A 22,010-nucleotide genomic window follows, 5' to 3' on the forward strand; every position below is an offset into this window, starting at 1 on the left:
GTGAAAAAGGGGTCACACAAAGGGAAAGACAATAGGGAAAGTAGCTTGGAATGTGCAGGTTGGGTGTAGAGAAGGTCCATAGCTGTCCATTTCTTCTACAGCAACAGCTGTACATATGTACTGAATTTGGAGATTTTGACACTCAATCCCCTGAGAGAGGGATGAGGACAACAATAATGTGTTGTGAAGCTAATTAGTCCAGATTACATGTGTCCAGTGGACACGTGCAAAATGGACAGCGAAATATTTTTTGGGAACAGATTGCCCTTTTTTTAAGGTGAGAGTGGGATGTTAGGGAAAGATAGTAGATATATTTGTTGAGGTAGGTTGAGTAGGAAGACAGACAAGCGAGACAAGACAGCATACAGGGGGGGATATGACACATGTGTGGGGGTAAACACTTTGGACAGGGAGGGGTGTTTGGAAATCAGAAGCCCATGAGGCCCCAAATGGAAACAGTGGGACTGAGGTCCCCACCCATGGGTAGTCACCACTGCACCTTCACGGCCCCAAAGGTGGCTGTGCTGGGGTCTGAGCAGGAGGGGCAGGCTGACTCTCTAATTGCACCACATGGCCCTCAAGCTGGCGTAGCAGATCTCAAAACTCCTTTTGGAGCTTGCTACGCACCAAACCCCAGACCTGGCTTTGGGTGACAGTATCCTGTCCACCCCCACTCCTGGGGGGGACGAGCCCCATACCCTTAGGCTGTTCCACCCAAAGGTGGTGCAGGACCAGTGGACACGGAGGTCCCGGGGTGGATCCCAGATGTACTGGGGCCCAGTGCCACAGCCTGATGAGGTGGGAGAGGTGTGTCTGCTGGGACCGGCCTTCCCAAATGTGCTATCGGTTACAGTTTTAGAACATATGTGGGTTAGTAATAGTCAACACAATCCAGGATTATTTATAACAGCATGCATAGATGTTCCCATTAACCCAAAACAACAGATTTGGAACAGTTGCATAGCAAACAGAACACATGCATATACGGAACCACAGTGGCCATTACAATTGCATGCAGGTTACATTGATAACAACAGGCCACCAATGATAGCATTTTAACAGTGAACATTAATAGAAACACATTTCAATATTTGTTGAACAATAGATTATTGTTGTTATTGTTGCAGATATGGTGGTTGGTGGTGGTGGGGATAGATGTCAATTAAGAACTTGTATATCCTTGCAGTACGCACAACTTTAATGATCATTGCTCTAATCATTACTCTATGGGTATTATTACAATACCTTATGGCCTTGGTTTGGGCAGTGGTATGTTTGTACACTTCAGCTGTCTTATAGCAAAATTCTATTTCTCTTACCTGGTAGACCTGTGGAGGGAATGTTTCTTAACAGTGCCTGACTGTTTCTACACATATTTCCAGATTCCTAGTTTAAATTATTTATGCATACAGCTTACTACCACTGCTGGCATTCGAACTATGGCTGTGTGTGCTAAAAATACAACAATTTGTGTTTCATTAGAGTGAGTTATTTAGAAAGTGCTGTCTTTTACTTCAGTGTTTTCTTTCTAAGTCTCTCTTGGTTGTACAGTCTGACCTTGTAATTACAACATTCTTATACAGACATTCCTAGACATATTTTTTATGTAGCACAGTGTGAGAAACAGTTGACACAACAGCACTTTTTGCATATCTGATCTTGGTGAATGCAACATGGGAGGCCATACAATACCAGAGTAAACACAACCAGTCCAGGATTTAGAACTTTATTGCCAATGCAGTTACACTTTTATTTAAATATGACCTATATGGGACTATTACTGTCATATTGTCCGGTTTATTCAGTGGAAACCATACACATGTTTTATACTGCCAGGTGACATTTTACTCCTTTATATTTATTTGGTATGACTACTACAGAATTGTTACTCACCAGCCTCGCTATGCAGCCTTTGCAACCTGCTGGCATGGGCTTCCTGGTTCACAACCCCCTCAGCTGCAGCTGTAATGAAAATAGAGAAACATTTATGCATAACTATCCATCACATACACAGGCTGGACTTTGGTAAACAATTATTGCTATGAATACTTGCACACTGCTGGGACATCTCCCTTGTCTCTTACTTCTTGGACCCACTGTTCCAAGAGCTCCCTCTTCCTCCATTTCAAGTCGGCATAGTATTGCCAGTTCTGCTCACCAGAATGAGGGATACCAGTGGCACTGGTGAGATCACAGGCAAGACTTTCCCAGGCTTCCTGCTTTATATTGGGAGCCCTGGTACTGGTCCTGCAGCAGTCTCATGTTATGGTCTTTTACCAGGAGTCCTACCATGACCTTGGACTCCTGTATGCCCCAGCGCTGCACCCGAAAGCACATACCCTCTCCAACACCTGCCATACTGCCTACAGTGGAGAGCTACAACCAGTTATGAGCTGTATTCCCTACTGCAGGAGTTAAATACAGCTGATTTCCCACCCTTTGCCATGACTGGACAGTTTTGAAAATGCTGAGCTAAGCTAAGCTATGGGCAAACCTGCTTAGCTAAAATTGGCAGTGCTTAAAGGGGCAGGTTCAGCATTGCTTACCAATGGGCAAATACACTTAGCTGGGCTATTCATTGCTTAGTATTCATATGTACGCAATGCTTACACCCAGTCAACATAGCTGTGCAACACTTAGCATTGCTTATGTTTTATTATATTGTTCTACCACCTGTATGGGATTGATTCATCATTCATTACATAATATAGATTTAGTTACCTTCCCTGACTTCCCCCAATGTGTTGTTATTAATTTTTTCTTGTGTGTCTATATTGTATGGGGCACTTGTGTTTATATGGGGGTTTCACTACTTTATTACACTAACACCTCACAACTGGGCCTAATATACTATTTTGGTTGAGAAAAATCAGTTACTTATTACATAAATATACAAAAAATTTAAATTTTAATGTTTACACATGCAAAATGGAAATGGCTTTAGTAAGGCATGAACAACTACACGCAGGGCATACACTCTAACCACTACGCTATTGCACTGATGCTTATGCTGGATGTCTATTGCTTTTTAACTTATCATGCTGTTTCAGCTGAGTTATGTGTAGCTAAGTAATGGTCACACCAACAGCTATGCTTAAACTTTATTGCATATATATAAAAAAAAATATTTGTTGTGTTTTTTTATTTGTACCTTTCAGAATATCCATGCTAATGCTGAACCTGTTATTCTATAAACTTTCTGCTTTGTAGGGATGGTTGTCCTTTATGGCTTTGTCCAGATTCCTTACTCTGACAGGTTGGGAGGTGTGTGCTATGTGTTTATGCTAAACCTGTTATTCTATCAACTTTTGGCTTTGTAGGGACAATTGTCCCTTATGGCTTTGTTCAGATTTCTTACCCTGATGGGTTGGGGGTGTTACAAGCATTCTCGCTCATTTTAAATTGCCGAACGGCAATTCTGGAGTGCAGGGGGTGTGTGTATTGTGAGAGCTCTCAGACACACTCCCTGAATTCGTACACAGAACCATGTCCATTTTACAGGACGGCAGCATGCCTTCATACATATGCATGGCGCACTGCCGTGTTGCACAGGAAAGGTCCTTGCCGTGCAGGAATAACTTATTCGTGCTTGGCTGCTTGCTAAATCCAGGGGATTTTCTTTAAATGAAAGTTTGCTTTCTCCCAAGGTTTGCGTTTTTATTTATTTTCAACTATAAGATATTTACACTTAGTGGTTAGCTAGAAATAGAACCATATAATTTGCTGTGTTTGCAAAATAAATTTCTCTTTTTTTCTACAACAATAATAAAGCTCTCATTCTTTTGACATTTGTAGTCAAACTCCTGGGTCTGTGATTATGTTTACTCTATTCACTGTTATTGTATCTCTGTATTTCTTTGTTTATGAAATTTTGAGTTCCTCACTAATCATTCTCAACTGTTTATTCTGAATTACACTTCTACATTTTTTGTTTATAGGCTAATCTCTTTTGCTATGAATATTTGTTTTTGTATAGTTCTTGACATTATTTTCAATATCTTGGACTTGTGCCTATAAGAAACTCATCATAGATTGCATGCCCTGTTATTTTACTTTTAAGTCAAATCTTTTGTTGCTCCTACAACTAATTTCCTTTTCACTCTGTAAACACATCAGTTCGGGTGATTGACTGACTTCCGTTTGTGTTTCAGGTTCCCACAATAGATGAAATTGTTCTTTTTATTTTGTTGCATACTATCTATTGATTTAGTATTTTCAGAGATTACTCATCTTTTATTGTTCCCACATGTACAGAAATTTTAGAGAGTCGTTTGGACAAATCATCAATTTCTTGGTTGTTTATTTTGCTATTTCTTTTGGTTAGGTCAGCCAGATACATTGAAAACTCTTTCATTTTATTTTTGTTTTTAGAAACAACATGCCCCATGTTGCTATTAATTATCTTTGCTTGGTGAGAGCACTCCCTGGCTGTCCTAGCAATTCTAATTCGTCAGAGCTGTACAATGTTGAGAGGGACTCTCATTTGTTTTCCTGTGTTCTGTGTTAATATTTTCTTCCTTAAGCAGGTATCTTCAAATGATCTCCTCTGATCTAGTTTGTTAAAAGCACATAGACCCCCCCCACTCATACAACAAATTCCGCTCTTCATATTTTCTGTTTCAGCTCACCTGCCTTAGCACATTTAAAAATCAGAGTCACATATTTCAAATAAAGTTTTATTTTTCGCAGTATAACACTGGTCTTCCAAATATCCAGTTTCTCCTGACTATCAGAGATATTCTGGTACAAGCCATTTTTATTCTGATATACTGCAGTACTGACCAGACTTTAATTGGTCAATAACACATTCCTGTGTAAACCCCTGATGCTTTATCTAAGCAGTTTGAAAGATGTTCACTTTCCACACAATGTGTGCATGCCTTTGTGTGTGCGTGTGTGTGTGTGTGTGTGTGCGCGTGCGTGGTGTGTGTATGTGTGTGTGTGTGCGCGTGCGTGTGTGTCATTTTCTTTATTGTCTTTTTTGCCTCTTTCTTTTCAATACAAGCAGGTTTTCAGCTTCAAGTTTGCAAACAATATTTCTTTTTTGTATTATACAGCAGTGAAGCCCCATTTCACTGACATAAGTTCATAGGTTAACAGGTAAGTACTAGGCTACCTGGCCATTTTAAGCCTAGCTAGTTTTTCTTTTTGTGCTCAAATTAACACATTTCATTAGTTTAGCGATTGGATTGGTCTTATCTATCCCATGGTCAATAATTATATATTAACTGGATCATAACATAAATAATTTGAGGAGACCCATGCATGGCATAAAGCTTTTAGGAGCTGCCTCTTTCCATTAGTAGTACAGTCTGAGGGCTTACTTTTAGAATCAACAAATCTTTTTGGATTTACCTGTGAGAGGATATTTACTTTAGAATCAACTCCATACAGCAATCTTGCTTTCACAAAATTTCACCAATGCTTTGTTAAGACTATTTTGTCATGAACACCCTTTTGTGGAATATCTGTAGCGTAGTATGAATGACAAACTACATTTTGCTAGCTATTTTTTAACTGTCACAATCACTTTTCTTCCTTGTGTAAATCTCTGTATGGGCACAGTTAAATATTCTTATAGGTGTAGCATTTCTCTTTTATTAACAGTCTGCTACTCAGAAATACTTGCTTTTTACTTAGGAGTCTCCTACACTTTGCCTCATGTTTCCTACTACTGTTCTGACAGCACTTGTACATTAAATGCTGTATTCATTTTATGACAGGCAATAGCAGCTAATAAGCTATAATGTTTCATCGTTTGTCAGCGCTTTTTCTATACTACCACCTGTCTTTTTCCTCTCAACAAACAGTCATGCTAATAACAAAACATGGTCACTGGTTTCATTCCACTTTGCCACGAGGCCAGTCTGCTGTCTGAATTTGTAAATATAGTATCAAAAAAAGACACACACACCAGCAATTGAGTGAACACAGTAAGAAGACTGCAGTATTAGTGAGAAATGCACAAATAACAGGCAGTCTAACAGTGGTCATCCTTCAAAGTTAACTCATTCATTCATAAAGCACTAATCATGTTGTGTCCCATTCCATGTCTGCAGTATACCTTGTGTGAGGCTCTTTGTCTTAGCCATACCTTGAGAAGATTGAAACTGACCACACTTGAGTGCAAAAAATACATTATATTATAATCCAGCTTCTGAATTTGTAGCTTTAAGTAGTAATTATCAGCTTAAATGTGACACAAAATAGTTTCATTTTGGAAACAACTCCAAAAAATAAGTGTAAATGCTTAATAGAGTCAGCTTTGCTGAGTGCAGGGTCACACATCACTCGTCTTTCTATTATGCATTAACGATTTCAGTAGTAACATAGTATCAGTCTTTATATCCGTATGTGTCTATGAGCTTAAAGCTGTTTCCTTACTCTGGATAGAGAAGGTGGAGAGAGATACTTTTTCTCCAATATTTAAATTTGTTGTGATCATATGTGTATAAATACAGTTGTTATACAATGTGTTATAAATTGGTGTGCACTCTACTTAATCACTTTTATGATATGTTATGCAAATAAATATTAACACACCCACCGGAGCAAATGCCTCTTGGCTAGCTAATACGATAATGTAACAAAGTCCAAAAAATGTAGCAGAGAGGCAACCAAACAGCAGCAACAAATCCAGTATTAAAGATATCAGCAATAAATCCAATAAACTCCAGTAAAATAGATTCAGGTTTTATTCGCATGCACCAGGGTAAGCGCTTTCACATACAGCTTCATCAGACCGTTAAATTTTAAAAACTTCAGACTCATTGCATTACATATTCATCACATGTTAAAATTAATTAATCAATTAAGTGTTTTAAAGATACATACTCGACACAAGTACATTGTGGAAGGTATATGAAATATAAACTACTGTAGTGTAAAATATCATACTCTATAACATTCAATTAAACTTGTGCAAATACGCTAAATGCCTATACCTATAAACAATGAATAATACTTCTGTTATTCAAAAAGAGTAAATTTTCATGCTACCGTTATTAAAATGCATTACTAATGGATGCAGAAACATTGTATGAAAATATAAACTTTCTATTTCTAGCATATTGAATAAGCCTTAATAACTATAAAATTATAAATTTTTTTGAAAATGCATACAAAACACTTAAAAATACATGTCCTATCTAAACCTAAATTAAGTCTAGTACCACTAAATATGAAATGATAATGATATTGAAATATATCAATAATAAATACTGTGCAAAAATGACACTAACATTATATAGACATACCAGAATAATATGACTAACTAATAATCAAACGTCTAGACCTTAAAACTGGTTTAAGTGAGGCTCTCTCATTGAGGCCTCTACCTTTGTCTGCCCTCATTCTCTTAATCCAATTAATTTCTTTTTTTTCTGTATTATTTCATATATTACCCTCCCTCACTATCAGAATAGTGGTATCTATGACCATTTTCGGCAAGGTCATGTCTTTAGCTGGCCGAGGCCGGGCCAGGTATCTAGATGGATGCTGGCAACTGCTGGGAATGTAGTCACCATTCAGACTGCATCTAGCAGTACAATAATTAATGGCAGTAATACCATTGATAACAGTAGAAAAGATCCAGGAAATAATGATACTAACTCCGATTTTACTGCTGGTACTGATTTGAATATTAATACGGTTAATGTTTCTGCATCCATCAGTAATGCATTTTAATAACAGTAGCATGCAAATTTACTCTTTTTGAATAATAGAAGTATTATTCATTGTTTATAGGTATAGGCATTTAGCGTATTTGCACAATAGTTTAATTGAATGTTATAGAGTATGATATTTTACACTATAGTAGTTTATATTTCATATACTTTCCACAATGTACTTGTGTAGAGTATGTATCTTTAAAACACTTAATTGATTAATTAATTTTAACATGTGATGAATATGTAACGCAATGAGTCTGAAGTTTTTAAAATTTAACATTTTGATTAAGCTGTATGTGAAAGCGCTTACCCTGGTGCATGCGAATAAAACCTGAATCTATTTTGCTGGAGTTTATTGGATTTATTGCTGATATCTTTAATACTGGATTTGTTGCTGCTGTGTGGTTGCCTCTCTGCTACATTTTATGATATGTTAGTTTATAAGATATTTTTTCTCAAAATGTGTTGATGACCACTGAAGGTGCTATTTCATTCATTGTATTGCAGCATTTATACTACTGTTCTGAATGTTACTGATATTTTCAGATGACACCTGAATGTGCCATTCCTTCTTTGACTGTTTTGATTATGTCTGAACTTAATTGTTGATTAAATGTAGTATGTATTGTGTAGATTACTATATAAATGTCTTTACTTGGATGTTTCTGAATGCTGCTTTACTGTTCTGATTGTTCTGATGACAACTAACCGTACTGTTTCTCTGAATGTTCAGATGACTTTTGAATAAATTCTTCATTGAATGTGCTATGTGTTATACAGATTAATATAGCAACATTTTCTAAATGTTTGTCTGACAACAGAATGTATCATATTATTAATTTTACTGCAATACTTTATTGTACTAATTGCTTTTCTTGCCAGAGGCATATCTAAAAGGGTCCACTTACCAGTTATCAAATATTAAATTAAATAAATAAATAACAAAGTAGATAAATAAAATAAATTAAATGATTACTAGTGTGTTTAGATTACTAGAAACTTTCTGATGTATAAAAAGAAAGAGATCAACAGCTAAACTGACTTTCAGTTGCATTAAACTGGAAATCCTTTTCTGATGTAATTTCATTAATCCGTTCAATTCTTTCTTTAATTTACATTTACTATGAATATTAGTGTACTTGAAATCTGTAAAATGGTTTACTATATTACTGTAAATGGACCTTGTCAGCTGTTTTTACTGAATATGTATTATGCCAGCTTTGAAAATGTCCCTACTATATTTTATTAGTTCGTAACGAAATGAAAACAAAATGCAGGTTTTACTGAAGAAGCAAATAATGATAAATGCTAACATGCTCTTATGAATTCTTTATAATTTCAGATTTGTTGTGGGTGAAGGTCATCTAAGCATTACTGATGTTACTGAAAATGACAGTGGAATGTATACCTGTATTGCCAATACAACTTTAGACAGTGACTCCGCCAAGGCAGTGCTTACTGTTGTAGGTAAGATAACTTAAGCTACACAAGCAAGTTTATAGTTATTGAAAAAAGTATATAACCGTATATGAAGGAAAGTCTTCATCAGCTTACTGCTGTTTTAATGCCATGTGTAGTATCACACAAAAAATAAGTAAATATATATATATATATATATATATATATATGTATATATAATAAAATATATGTCTATAATTCATTGTTTTTTATTTATATTTTAAGCTATAACACTGGATAAGATACTATTGTTTAATAAATAAATGAATAAATAAATAAAATACCCAAATGTATGTCATTCAAATGTGTTTCATGTTATAAAACTCATTAGAATCCTTTATTTTACTGATTCCATTATTGGTAGGGTGAACAAAGTTCCATGTCCTTAGATTTGGAAGATTCTTCCATTTTCTTCCAATATTAGACAATAATTATACTTTCATTGCTGGATCTGTGATAAGTTCTGATGAGGAATAAGGGTAACCATCTTGTTTATAGGAAAGGTTTCATACAGTTGGACTAAGCATGAAGTGTTTAGGAAGCCATGTTTGAAAGAAAGCTGAACCTCTGTGCTGCCAATGGCAGTCGCTCATGCATGATATATTGTGAAATTACTAATATTCACACTAAATTCATGTTATTTAGTATTGTATTTATTTAACTGGATTGATCCCTAGGCCAAAATGCCTTTATTTCTTCTTAAGTGACTTTCTAAGTCTTAATTTGCAATGGGAATTCAGGGCTATCAAACCCAGGTCCTCAAGATATAGGTTGGTAACAACTTATAGGTTAGTAACAACTTATAGCCTTAACTCTTTTGCACTATGTTATTTTATACTGATATATTCTTTAGATATTTGCATATTTGTTACTTGAATATTTATTTTACTGTGTAGCTGGTTTACAGATGGTTTAAGTGAAATCATAACTGGAAATACTTCATGTTGAATCACTGATCAGTGAAGACATCAGATTGGAATGACATATCTGTGGTATATGAAACTAGATATGCTACATTTGAAACCATACACAAATTCATGCTACTAAAGTCATTTTCAAAATGCAATATCCCAATTCATTATCTAATAACATAATTAAGTTTTATGAAAACAGGCTGACGTCACTATATAAAACTATTTCATGAAGACTTCATGAATGGTGGGAGACCATGAAGAAGAGGCAGAGATGGGATATGTTGGAAAAAAGATGCTGGCAAAAGAGATTATGAGCAAATTAATCCTTTTATTTATTTGTTTATTTACTGATTGGGATGGGAAGCAATTTCATTCATAAACATGACCAGTAATGCAAAATTATGACAGCCATGTACATTTTATACACGTAACATTATGTCATCCTTAAAACTGAGCTTTTTTCTAAATGGATAAGTGCCCTTTGAAGTAAAGTAAAAGATACCTAGCAACAACTGTGATAACAAATTTGTAAATTTCAGTAGTATGTGCTTCATTATTTAAATGCAGATAAATCCTTCCATAAAAGAAATATATTTTAAATGTGTAGGCTGTATACATTATCCAGTCTGGTAATCTAGGATCTGGAAGGGGTGATAATGCCAAAGTTTCTTTTGCAAATTAAAATCTGGTGTGGGTTATGTTAAACCACATGTATTTTTTACAATGGTATATTAAATGAAAGAGCAGATATACTGCATGAAAATTTGATTATTTCAATATGGAAGTTAAAACTGATGCTGTAGCCTGTACCAGTATCCCATTTCAAATCATGGCTTAAACTGCCATTCCAATGATTATCTTACTAAAACTATTTTATTTAATCTATTTTATTTACTGTGCTAGGTATACCAGCTTTCTTGTTTTGCTTGGTTGATGTGAAATCCTGCTTTTTGTCATTTATTACTAACCTGAAAAAACTAAATCAATGTCCTTTCTAGCTGAAGCTCCTCCTCCAACTGTCGGTTACGGTAAAACAACACCAACATTTTTCTGTGCATTTCATGTCTGACTTGTGGCATCACTGCTTTTTTTTATTTTTATTATGATAATGGCATGTTCATCCATTGCTGTTCCATGTGCAATGTGTTGACAAACATACTGAATCACAGTACTGAGTTCATGTTACTTTCTTTTGTGACCACTATTGTGCCTTTCAATAATAAATGTATTTATCATTGTCCAAATTGTGCTTAGCATACTTGTATGTGTGGGTACTTCTCAGTTAAAGGAATTTACAACATTATTACCTTATGTTAATTTAACTTAGACTCATGAGAACGTACTGAAAATGCAGAATCTCACAGTTCTCTTAGGAATGCAGTCACAGTTAAATAGTAAGAAAACATAAACTTTTATTAACTAAATCTAACCATACATGTAAATCAAAGGGTTATTCCTAGGCACTGAAATTTCAGTTTAAGATTAACATACCCACCATATTTGACCAGGTGACTGCAGTTTCTGCTGTCACATTTTTTATACTTTCTGTAATCAGGTATGTTTTTTTTCTTGTTAAGTAAAAAGCAATCTACTTATATAGGCTCTTATTTAAGTCTGAAACACTGAAACTGAAATAACTACAACCAGAAAGTGGATTGGGGGAATTTAAGTCTTAAAATGACAGGCATTATTTCAAATGTCTCTAATAATATGTTGTTTATACAGTACAGCTGACAGTTTAATAAAGTATAATAATTCCACTATCATTACTTATAAATCACTGTAGAACCTCCACAAAATATGTGCTGTTTAAAATCATAGAGGATAAATAAGCTGAATGCAGCTGTGTACCATTGTTTTGAATTTGAGGTTTTTCACTGCGGATCTTCTCCTTTTAGGTACTGACACAGAATGCATATCTCATTCTATAGTTTGTAGCATTCTTTTATGTTTTGCACAGTGCTACATGCTTCTGAAAGCTGTACTTGTGAAGCTGACATAGCTGTAGACCAGTTAGTAAACAGAATATTTTAGTCATATCCTTATCATGTGTAGTAATCCAGTGTTACATTGAGATAACCAGTTTTCTCAAAAGTTGAAAGTCCATTGCTATGCCTTAGGTCTGGTCCTTCCAAATTGGGAGATAATCCTATATCAGCACACACTTTGACATGCACAGTTTAATTATAACCTTTGTTGTGTTAGGCTCTATGACAAAGTTTACAGTGTGCTTTATGCCAAAGTGCAAATGCAAAGCTGGAAAAAGATTGCAATACAGGCCACAACAGGACTACTTCAACAACTAAAACAAATTTGCAAGCCCCTCTCCTCAAATGCGAGTCTCTGCCTCGTACATTTCGCCTGCTACTACACACACACACACACACACACACACACACACACACACACACACACACACACACACACACACTAATTCAGAAACTGCTATACCAAGAGGAAAGGGAATTCTCTAAGACAAAGCAATCTCTGGTTTAGTATAGATCAAGAAAAGTTGTGCATCTGTGTTTGCACTTCACAATCCCAAGCAGCTGTTTTTGGTTCAATTCCATCATTAGACCTTTACAGCTTACCACCTTGTAATAAACTATATGTCTTCAGTTGCTATTAGCATATGTGATCCTATGTGACTGCCTTGGATCAAAATATCAATCCAGTATTTTAGATCTGTTACTATTTAAAGGCACAAACAGGAAAAACACATAATGTTCCAAGCATCCTATAAAATCTTGTTATAGCTCTGATTCAGGGTAGTAACAACAAAACCGTAAAAACTTGTCCTTGAAGATAAGTGAATTAGAGGAAGTTCCAAGAATTCTTTAGCAAATAATGTTCTATCCACCTTTGCCAAACTGGAAAGCACAATCTGCCAAAGAAAAGCAATAAATCAATACCTACAAACGATATGCAAAGACTGTTCTACATAGTTTTTCCTCATACCTCCTTTGTGGATGGCTATATCCCACACACTTTAGAAGTCCAGATCTCACAGGAGGAGAAACCTTTGGACTTCTCACAAAAAAAGAATATTTCCCTTTCTATCTTCTCAATTTGACAAGCCTAGTTTCATGTAAAGATACCAGTGTTGATGATTTTGTTGTTTTTTAACACCTTTATTGAATTATCAAAGTCATAGGCAAACTTACATTTATATAAAAGAAAAAGACCTCATTAACTTGCTCCTAGTTACAGACGGGTCTATAGTATATTAATTCATTGACAAGTTCATTTCACGAATAGGCATTTATCAACAATATAACATCAAACATCCAAATCAGTAAATGTAAAAGCATCAAATAGTGCTAGCTGGCTAACATCATGAACATGGACTAATGCTGTGAAACATAACTGAAAAGAACACCCTATATGAGCACCATTCAGGCTCTGTACAATACATATCTAGATCTATACAGAATGCCTCCTAACATGAACAACTAGTGACATTTTACTGACAACATATTATTCCATGTTCACGATGTTGGCCAACTATGACTATTCAGTTGTTTTATATTCACTGATGTGTATGTTCGCTGAAACAGAAGATCGATGTTATGTTGTTGATGAATAGCTATTCGCGGAATGAACTCTTCGATAAATTAACATAGACCCGTTACAATCAGTATGCGTTATATATGTTGTTGTATAACTTTCATCAATCCAACATTACATAAATTGTTCAATTTCTGCCTTCTATTAAGTCTCACTCCTCCACTAAATTTTATTCTGCGTGTATTATTCCTACAATTTCCATTTGTTTCTATAACACTTGCTACTAAACTTTTCTAAAGATCCCATTTCTAATTCTTCCATCTCTGTTACAATATTCACTACTTCAAATATAGTTGGTTTAGACTTTGGTTTCCATTTCCTAGTAATAGTTTTTTTTGTCAATCACCAGAATTAAACTTAGCAATGCCTTACTATATCTAGACAATTCAGACTGTGTATCCCAGCTCAAAAAAAAAAATAATTTCCTAGTTACAACAATTTTCTTACACAATATTTGTAACAAAGTACTCTGTAGGGAATTTTTGAAGTGTGCCAAATTATTCTACTCCCAAGACGTGTATTAGCAGTTATCTCTTTCTTCACCATCACACCTCCATCTGCTGTATACCTGAGGAAAAACTCTTTCAAATCTGCTTGGGGTATAAAAAGACCCATGAAAACACTTCTAATCAAAAATCCTAAACCTTCTAGATATTTTGTTTACTTCGTAATGGTACATATGCCCTCCCATTCTTTCCTTGAGAATTCTTATCTATTCTCTCTTCCCAATCTTTTCGAACCTTCCCTAATTGATTCCTACCGTTACCATGCAATATTTTCTATGCTTCACTAATTATCCCATTTTAACAGCAGCATCTGTTCTAGATTCAACTAAAAACTCTGCTAAAGCAGTAAGTATTTCACTTAGGATTCTTCTATCCCTTTTTCTTTGCCTCTACTCTGATATCAATCCCTGAAGGGAAGGCAGTCTCTAGCCTGCAGTCCAAATGTCCTCTTGGCCTCTTTTCATTTTATTACCCTTCCCTCCCTAGTTATTTGCTCCAAATACCATGGTTCCTTTGCCACTTTTCTGCTGTAAATTCCAACCTCTTCTTGCCTATTCTCTGTGCCCCCTAATTGCAGTCATCCCTATCAGCAAAATCTCCTTTCTCCATTCTCATGTTGGCTCAGTTTTTAGGATACTTTCTTTTACTTTATGAATATAATATTTGTATAGCTGCTGTAATTCTCCTTAAGGATCTGCATCCAATACTCATTATTTCCTTATTTCATGAATTTCTTCCTGTTTCCTCGTCGTCCCTTTCCAGTTTGACTTGTAGCTTGCTGCTTGCATTATGTATAAGAGGTATAAAATATCCCTTCAGATCAGAACACCATGTTCTGTTGGAAGGATCATCTTATTCCACTTGATCCTTATCCTCTTCCACTCCCAGATAAATTCCTTCAACTCTTTATTAATTATTGTCCACAGCTTCTCCAATGGTTGGTAAAAATATTCTTATGTTAATCTGACCATATATCTTATTTCCTCTCTACTTTCACTGGCTTGTGTGAGTAATCACTAAATCAAACCCCCCTCCCCTTCAACTATTTAAATTTATTGGCCATCTTACTGTATTCCATAGTACCAGAATACAAAAGTGACCACCCCTTTCAACCCATCTTGCTGTTTTAAAAATAGTAACTCTCCACTAAATCTTAACTTTTTAAACAGGTAAAACTTAAGTTACCTACTTTCACGTCTAACTTCTCTAGTGCATACTGCAGTGTGCATTTTTTTCATCTTACCTTTAATCATCCCTGTGACTAGCACTTTCTCTAATACCTGCTGGAAAGCACTAGGAAGCCTTAAACTGATACAAGCACTCAACTCTCCTTGTTAATAAGGAGAAATTAATAGTAGGCACTAAACAGCCTATAATTGCAAAGTACCTTGCTAAGGTAAGGGAAAACAGCTCCTGTACTTTACAAAAAAAAAAAAAAGCACCAAACCAGGCATGTCCAAGGGTCAGCTTCCAGTGATTTCTCCTGTCCACCTGGTGAATCTGGGCATACTGGGGCAATGCAGCAATTGCCTCATGTACACAGACAATCCACGCCTCCTACCACCCAATACTACCTGTGAGAGATGCACTTACATAGCCAAAATGGAAGCAAAGCTCTCTCCACCCAAGATTGTGCAAGACAGTCAAGAGGAGGTTAACACCCACACTACACCTTAAGCAACACATAGCCCTTCTAAACCCACACCACCAACACCCACATATAGCAACACTAAATCCCCATATGCAGAGGCCCTTAACTGTAACCTGCCCAAGCAACAAGGACCTCTGAAGCTAAAACGCAAACAAACACCAATCACAACCAAAGTGTCACATAGTTCACAACACCTGTGTGCCACCCAGCAGCAACCCCTAAGGCAAGACAATGTACCTAACACTTTAGTCATAGGTGACTCTATAGTCCGGCACACTGATGTCCCTCTCACCAGGTTGAACAAGGAGAAAATTACAGTCAGCTGCCTTTCGGGTGCCAGGATCTGCCACATAACGCATACACTCAAGTCACTCCACAACAAGTACAAATATGACTCTGTCATTGTCCATGTTGGCGTGAATGACTTGAGACGTACCTCCCTGGACTACATGAAAAGAGACATGGAAGAGCTCTCAGATCATGTGGCCCAGGCAGGTATGACCCTAGCCCTGAGTAGCATCCTGCCTTCACCCAGAATGATACCACAATATAAGGACAAAATGATTGACTTCAACAATTGGCTAAGCTTCTGGTGTCATTCAAAGGGGATCCAGTATCCGTCTGCGTGGGACGACATGATTGACAGACCACGATGCTTTGCCAGAGATGGTCTGCACCTGTCACCCCTGGGATTCAGGTTACTGGCTAAGGCTCTTGCCACCCCTATAGTGCCTTTTTTAGGCAAAGTTCAAAGGACAAAACCACCACCATAACAGGTACAAGCATGCAAAATCTGAAGGTAATGCTACTCAATGCTAAAAGTCTAAACCTCAAAATGCACTCTCTCAAGGCACTCCTAAAAATGGAGAACATAGATATCTGTGCAGTAACTGAGAACCTGGTTCAAGGTTCCAGAGAGCATCCCTGCAATACCAGGCTACAACTCTTACCACACTTTTTGGCCACCAAAGCAGGACCTAAACACTAAAGGTGGAGGAGTGTCAATATTCACCAAGGATATTCACACCACCAGGCTAGTTGCCCAACACAATGCATCTGAAATTCTCCAGGTGCAACTAACACTAGGTAAGACTGCAATCCAAATTGTAGCTTGCTACAGATCCCCCACCATATCCCAAGATTCTCACTACACCTTTCTAAACATACTGGAAAATATTAAGATAGAGCCAAACACCCTAATACTGGGTGATTTTAACTACCCTGCCATTAACTGGGAAAACTACTCATGTACCTACACCTTTGCCCAATGGTTCTTGGAATTCATAAATTCCAACGCCCTGGATCAAATAATCCATAGTCCTACCAGGGGCTCCAATATCCTAGACCTGGTCATTACCAACATGGGAAACAGATGCTCCACATCTATGGTCACCCCCTCGTTAGTCAGGTCTGACCATAAGCTAATCCCCCTTAACATCCACATCCCACCCCCACTCCCGGTAAGGAAACTTCCATAAAAAACGTCTCCAAAGCCAACTTCATGCTACTCAAGTCAGAAGTGACAAACTTCATGACACACATGCAGACGGGAGCTGAAAGTTCAACTGCTGAATCCTACACTAAGGCACTGTACGAGCACATCCACTCATGCATAAATCGTGCCATCCCAAATAGAACCAAGATGCTCTCATCCAAAAAAAGAAGCCAATCTGGTGGTCCCCTGCCATAAACAAACTTTACAACAAAAGGAAGAAACTGTTGCAGAAAAGAGGAAAATCCCAGGATGCAAAAAACTTCCTTACCAGCCACAGTAAGAAACTGAGATCCCTTATAAAATCCTCCAAAGCTAGTTATGAAAATAAAATTCCCAAAGATTCCAAAGACAACCACAAGACATTCTATAACTATGTCAAGAATCTAAATGGCAATGCTCAGATCTGCTCTGAGCTAAAACAGAATGGCATTAAATATACTGATCCCAAGGATATTGCCAATATCCTGACAGATCGATTCAGTGCCAACTTCACCCCCCTCTCACCCCCTAAATGGCCCATCTCAATATCGGAAGATTGCCAAATTCCGGTAATAACGGCCACACAGGTAAAAAATGCACTCTCCAAAGCTAAGAATACAGCATCCATGGGACCAGATGACATCCCGGGCTGAGTACTACATGAACTACAATATGAACTGGCACCTCACCTAAGTGTCATGTTTAATCATAGCCTCACCTCAGGTTTCATGCCCACTGAGTGGCGCAGAGCTACAGTTATCCCACTCCACAAGGGGGGATCCACCTTGGATCCTGAAAACTACCGTCCCATCAGTCTGACAAGCCTTATCTGCAAGGCCATGGAGCGTATTATCATGGAACTTATAAACAAAGACATTGGCAACCTTCAAACACTGGACCCCACCCAGTTTGGGTTCGTGAAGGGCCGATCTTGTCTCCTGAACCTGATTGACTTCTTCGAATCAGTCTCCAGAGCCATGGACAAGGGTAAGGTGGTCCACACAGCCTATCTAGACCTTGTCAAGGCCTTTGACACCATTCCCCACTCTGGAATCATAGATAAACTTTCTAAGCTGGGCATTAATTCCTATGTCAACCAATGGGTTGCTAACTGGCTTGCTGATAGAACCCACACTGTAAAAGTAGCCAACTCTAAATCCAGCTCCAGACAAGTGACAAGTGGAGCACCTCAGGGTTCAGTCCTGGGACTGCTCTTGTTTGGCATCTACTTCTCTGAAGTACAGGCTAACACTAAGGGACTCTGGATAATGAAGTTCGTAGATGACTGCAAACTGGGAGCCATTATTGAATCCCCAAATGATGTGGATACTCTACAAAAGGGCCTTACAGAAACAGATGCTTGGTGCCAGAGCCATGGGCTCAAGCTCAATGCCAAGAAATGTATAGTTATCCCCTTTGGGAAAAAACATGTATCCATGAATTACTATATAGGTGGCAGTACACTAAACACCAAAAGTGTGATAAGAGACTTAGGGACACAGATGGACAGTGGTCTCACCTTCGATAACCACATCGCCACAACAGTCAGGAAATCCTTCTATGTGGCACACCTCATCACTAAGGGCTTTTCATCCAGAAAAAAGGAGGTCATTATCCCACTGTACTCATCCCTCATTAGACCCATTATAGAATACAATGCCCCGTTTGGTATGTACCTCTCAAGACATCTGCAACAACTGGAAAGGCTGCAGAAATACCTCACTAAAAGAATCACAGGCCTAAAGCAGATGCCCTACGCTGACCGCCTTAAAAAACTCCAGCTATACTCTGTCGCATATCGTCTACTCAGAGGAGATCTTTGCTTAACATACAAGACCATGTCAAACCCAGAGCTGTTGGACATGCTACACTTAAAGAAATCCCAATCCCTCAGAGCCACACGCTCCAGGGGTCAAAACCTTGTCATCACAATGAACAAAACATGCTGGAGGGATAGGTTCCTGACCCAGAGACTCCCCAGACTCTGGACTAGATTGCCCATACATGTCAAGCAGAGTGCTCTTTGGTCCTCTTCAAAAGGAACCTTGACGATTGGATGGGAGAAAGGAAATTCACCCCGGGGATCACGTCAGTCGCCCTGCTAGACAGGGGTCCAGGGAAGTAAATATTGTGGGAAGAAACAGCCAGGGAATTGTTAAGGCTAGGCTTGTATAGGCCCTATGGCCGATAGCCTAGTACCGACCTATGAATCTATGAACCTATGCCTGACCTGCACAGACAGACTGAAAACATTTTCACTGCATGCATCTTGATATCCATAAAGAAGAGCTCCTAGTTTCTCTGTTTTGTATAATATTTTGTTTAGTCTCTTCCCACACTTCCTTTGCTGCCATAACAGGATCCTTTTTAATGTGTGCTCCTAAATACGTCATTTTATCGTGATCCCATAGATATGGGTATTACTGAACCAATTTGTGTGTGGGTACATAGTTTACGGCTATGGCCTTTCTCTTATCTTCATTAATGTTATATCCTGAGGAGACCTGAAACTGTCCCAGGATGTTCCACAACACTGACATGTCCTTTTCCAGTTTTATCAAGTACAAAATAATATTGTCCCAGCTTGTAAGTCCCATATTTTGCTAATTTGTTTCAACAAAACATTAGTTAGTTAATTGTATTTTATCAAATTTTTGGTGCCTAAGATAAATAACCTGTACTATCTTCCATCAAATAACTATACCTGCACATCAGGGCATATTATTTATGTTTACCCTGCACAAATGTTGCTTTAATAGCAGTCTCTTTGCCTTTTTCCCATGATCTACAGCAAAAATGTTAAATGGTGCAGTAAACCAGTAATGCCCCAAGCATACAGCAGTTCCATACAAAATGCTCTAGTTATAATGTAATTTGATGAATGCAATCTTTATGAACTTGCTTGACTCTGAATCACATGGGTTCCTAACTCAAATTAGCACTAAGAACACAAAGGGTAGCACTGTTCGAATATGTATTTTAATGCCTGCAACATAAGTCATATAGTATGTTTTCATAAAAATCACTGATACACTTGTTGCTCATCATAACTACATGCATTTCAAATTATAGTTACAAATGTCCTATATACACATGGAATGTTCTGAGAATAATATTTGAACAATGAACAAAATTTTAATTGCGCTTAGTTGTAAGGTTAATTCCTTTAACTGAGACGTATATTTTTTTGCATGGGTCATTCTGCTTTTTCTAGATTATGAATTAATTTATTGATATGCAAGCTGAATATGTTGCCTTAAACATGTAATCATGAAAAAAAAACTAGAGGGTCTGTAGATATGAATAATGATTCCTGTCAAATACTGGAATAAGTATTTAAATAAAGAAATATCTCCTTACACCTGAGATTGGTTCATTTAAAAACTAAAAATGTCCTCTGGGTGAAAAAGTAAACAGAAATGGAATTTCAAACTTAGGCTTTTAGCCTAATATGTAAGATATGTTGCATTTTTGTGGATCATTTTTTTGTGGTGACCTAAACAGTGGATATAAAGGTTGCTGTCTTATAGTATCCATTGTTATTTGTAGGCGACATTTTTTAATGAGCTATGTACCTTTCATGATAATAACTAAACTGACTGCTCAGACATGTATGTCTTTAGTGAAATGATTATAAACTTTGATGAGAACTCTGAACTGGAATTAAAGTGACCCTGGCAATCCTGGGTAAATTTGTATAGATCTAAAATAATATGATTTGCTTTAGTGTTTTTCCTTGTTTTAAGAACTGGAATATTCACAGTATGATTGCACAGAATGACTGCTATTTTTGATATTTTTAAGGGAGGTAAGCTTTGCTATACTTCAGTTAATGAACTGTTTGAAGCTCTTTACTCATATTCTCAGAACTTGAAAGTTAAAAGCATAGAATGCTAAAACCTATAAGCTTTTTAAGTTTTACTGCATTGCATGAATGCATTGCCTATTAATGTTATGAAATTATTACTGTGCTCTTTTTTCAGTATGCTTGATTTGTATTTTTTTGAAGCTGTCATTTTAACTAAACATCAGGTGGTCTTTCAATAAATAGATATCTAATCAACCTTCAGAGAGATTCCATCCTGGATAAAGAGCTCAGTGCTTTCAAACAGAAATCCATCTGCTGCTTTAAAATCCTTGAATGTGATACTTTAATACGCCATACTCTTTCATTTGTTATGTACCTGAAAGCCAAGCTTGACAAAATATTCTGTAATCTTAGTGCTTCAGCTTTTGCATTGCTGATAACTTCATTAGACGATAGCTTGCTGTATATAAGTTATGCTTAAATCGCATTAAATGCAAGCAGTCCCAGTGCCTTAGAATGGATTTTCCGCTACATTTTATTAGTGTAGGCAGCTTGCACTATATCCAGTGACTGACCAAAGAGAAACATTTAATATTTTCACATATAGTCTATAAATGTTGCTAATGATGGTTACTGTATTTTATGCATATGGTTTGCATGTCTTTTATTTTCTCATATATAAACTTATTCTGTATATATCTTAAAATAATTACTTGCTTGTAGTCTTCTAGTAAACGAAAGGTTCCTTGTGTGTGTATATGTGTGTGTGTGTGTGTGTGTGTGTGTGTGTGTGTGTGTGTGTGTGTGTGTGTGTGTGTGTGTGTGTGTATGTATGTGTGTGTTTGTGTGTGTGTGTGTGTGTGTGTGTGTGTGTGTGTGTGTGTGTGTGTGTGTGTGTGTGTGTGTGTGTGTGTGTGTGTGTGTGTGTGTGTGTGTGTGTGTGTGTGTGTGTGTGTGTGTGT

General features: G+C 37.1%; 1 protein-coding gene across 16 annotated transcripts in view; it reads left to right on the forward strand.

Moving 5' to 3' along the window:
- NRCAM (neuronal cell adhesion molecule) overlaps positions 1-22,010 on the forward strand; it is a 1,614,235-nt gene that overhangs the window by 1,390,818 nt on the left and 201,407 nt on the right. For 10 of the 16 annotated variants that reach the window (XM_044087425.1, XM_044087435.1, XM_044087430.1 and 7 more), the window contains 2 exons: positions 9,013-9,137; positions 11,041-11,070. In XM_044087425.1, coding sequence (XP_043943360.1) covers positions 9,013-9,137; positions 11,041-11,070 — 155 coding nt within the window. The remainder of the gene's footprint in view (positions 1-9,012; positions 9,138-11,040; positions 11,071-22,010) is intronic. The other 6 variants (XM_044087431.1, XM_044087437.1, XM_044087440.1 and 3 more) reach the window with 1 other exon arrangement.

Source organism: Protopterus annectens, chromosome 11.part0 (genome assembly GCF_019279795.1).
Source record: "Protopterus annectens isolate FY-2018-M chromosome 11.part0, PAN1.0, whole genome shotgun sequence".
Lineage (NCBI taxonomy): Eukaryota > Metazoa > Chordata > Ceratodontiformes > Protopteridae > Protopterus > Protopterus annectens.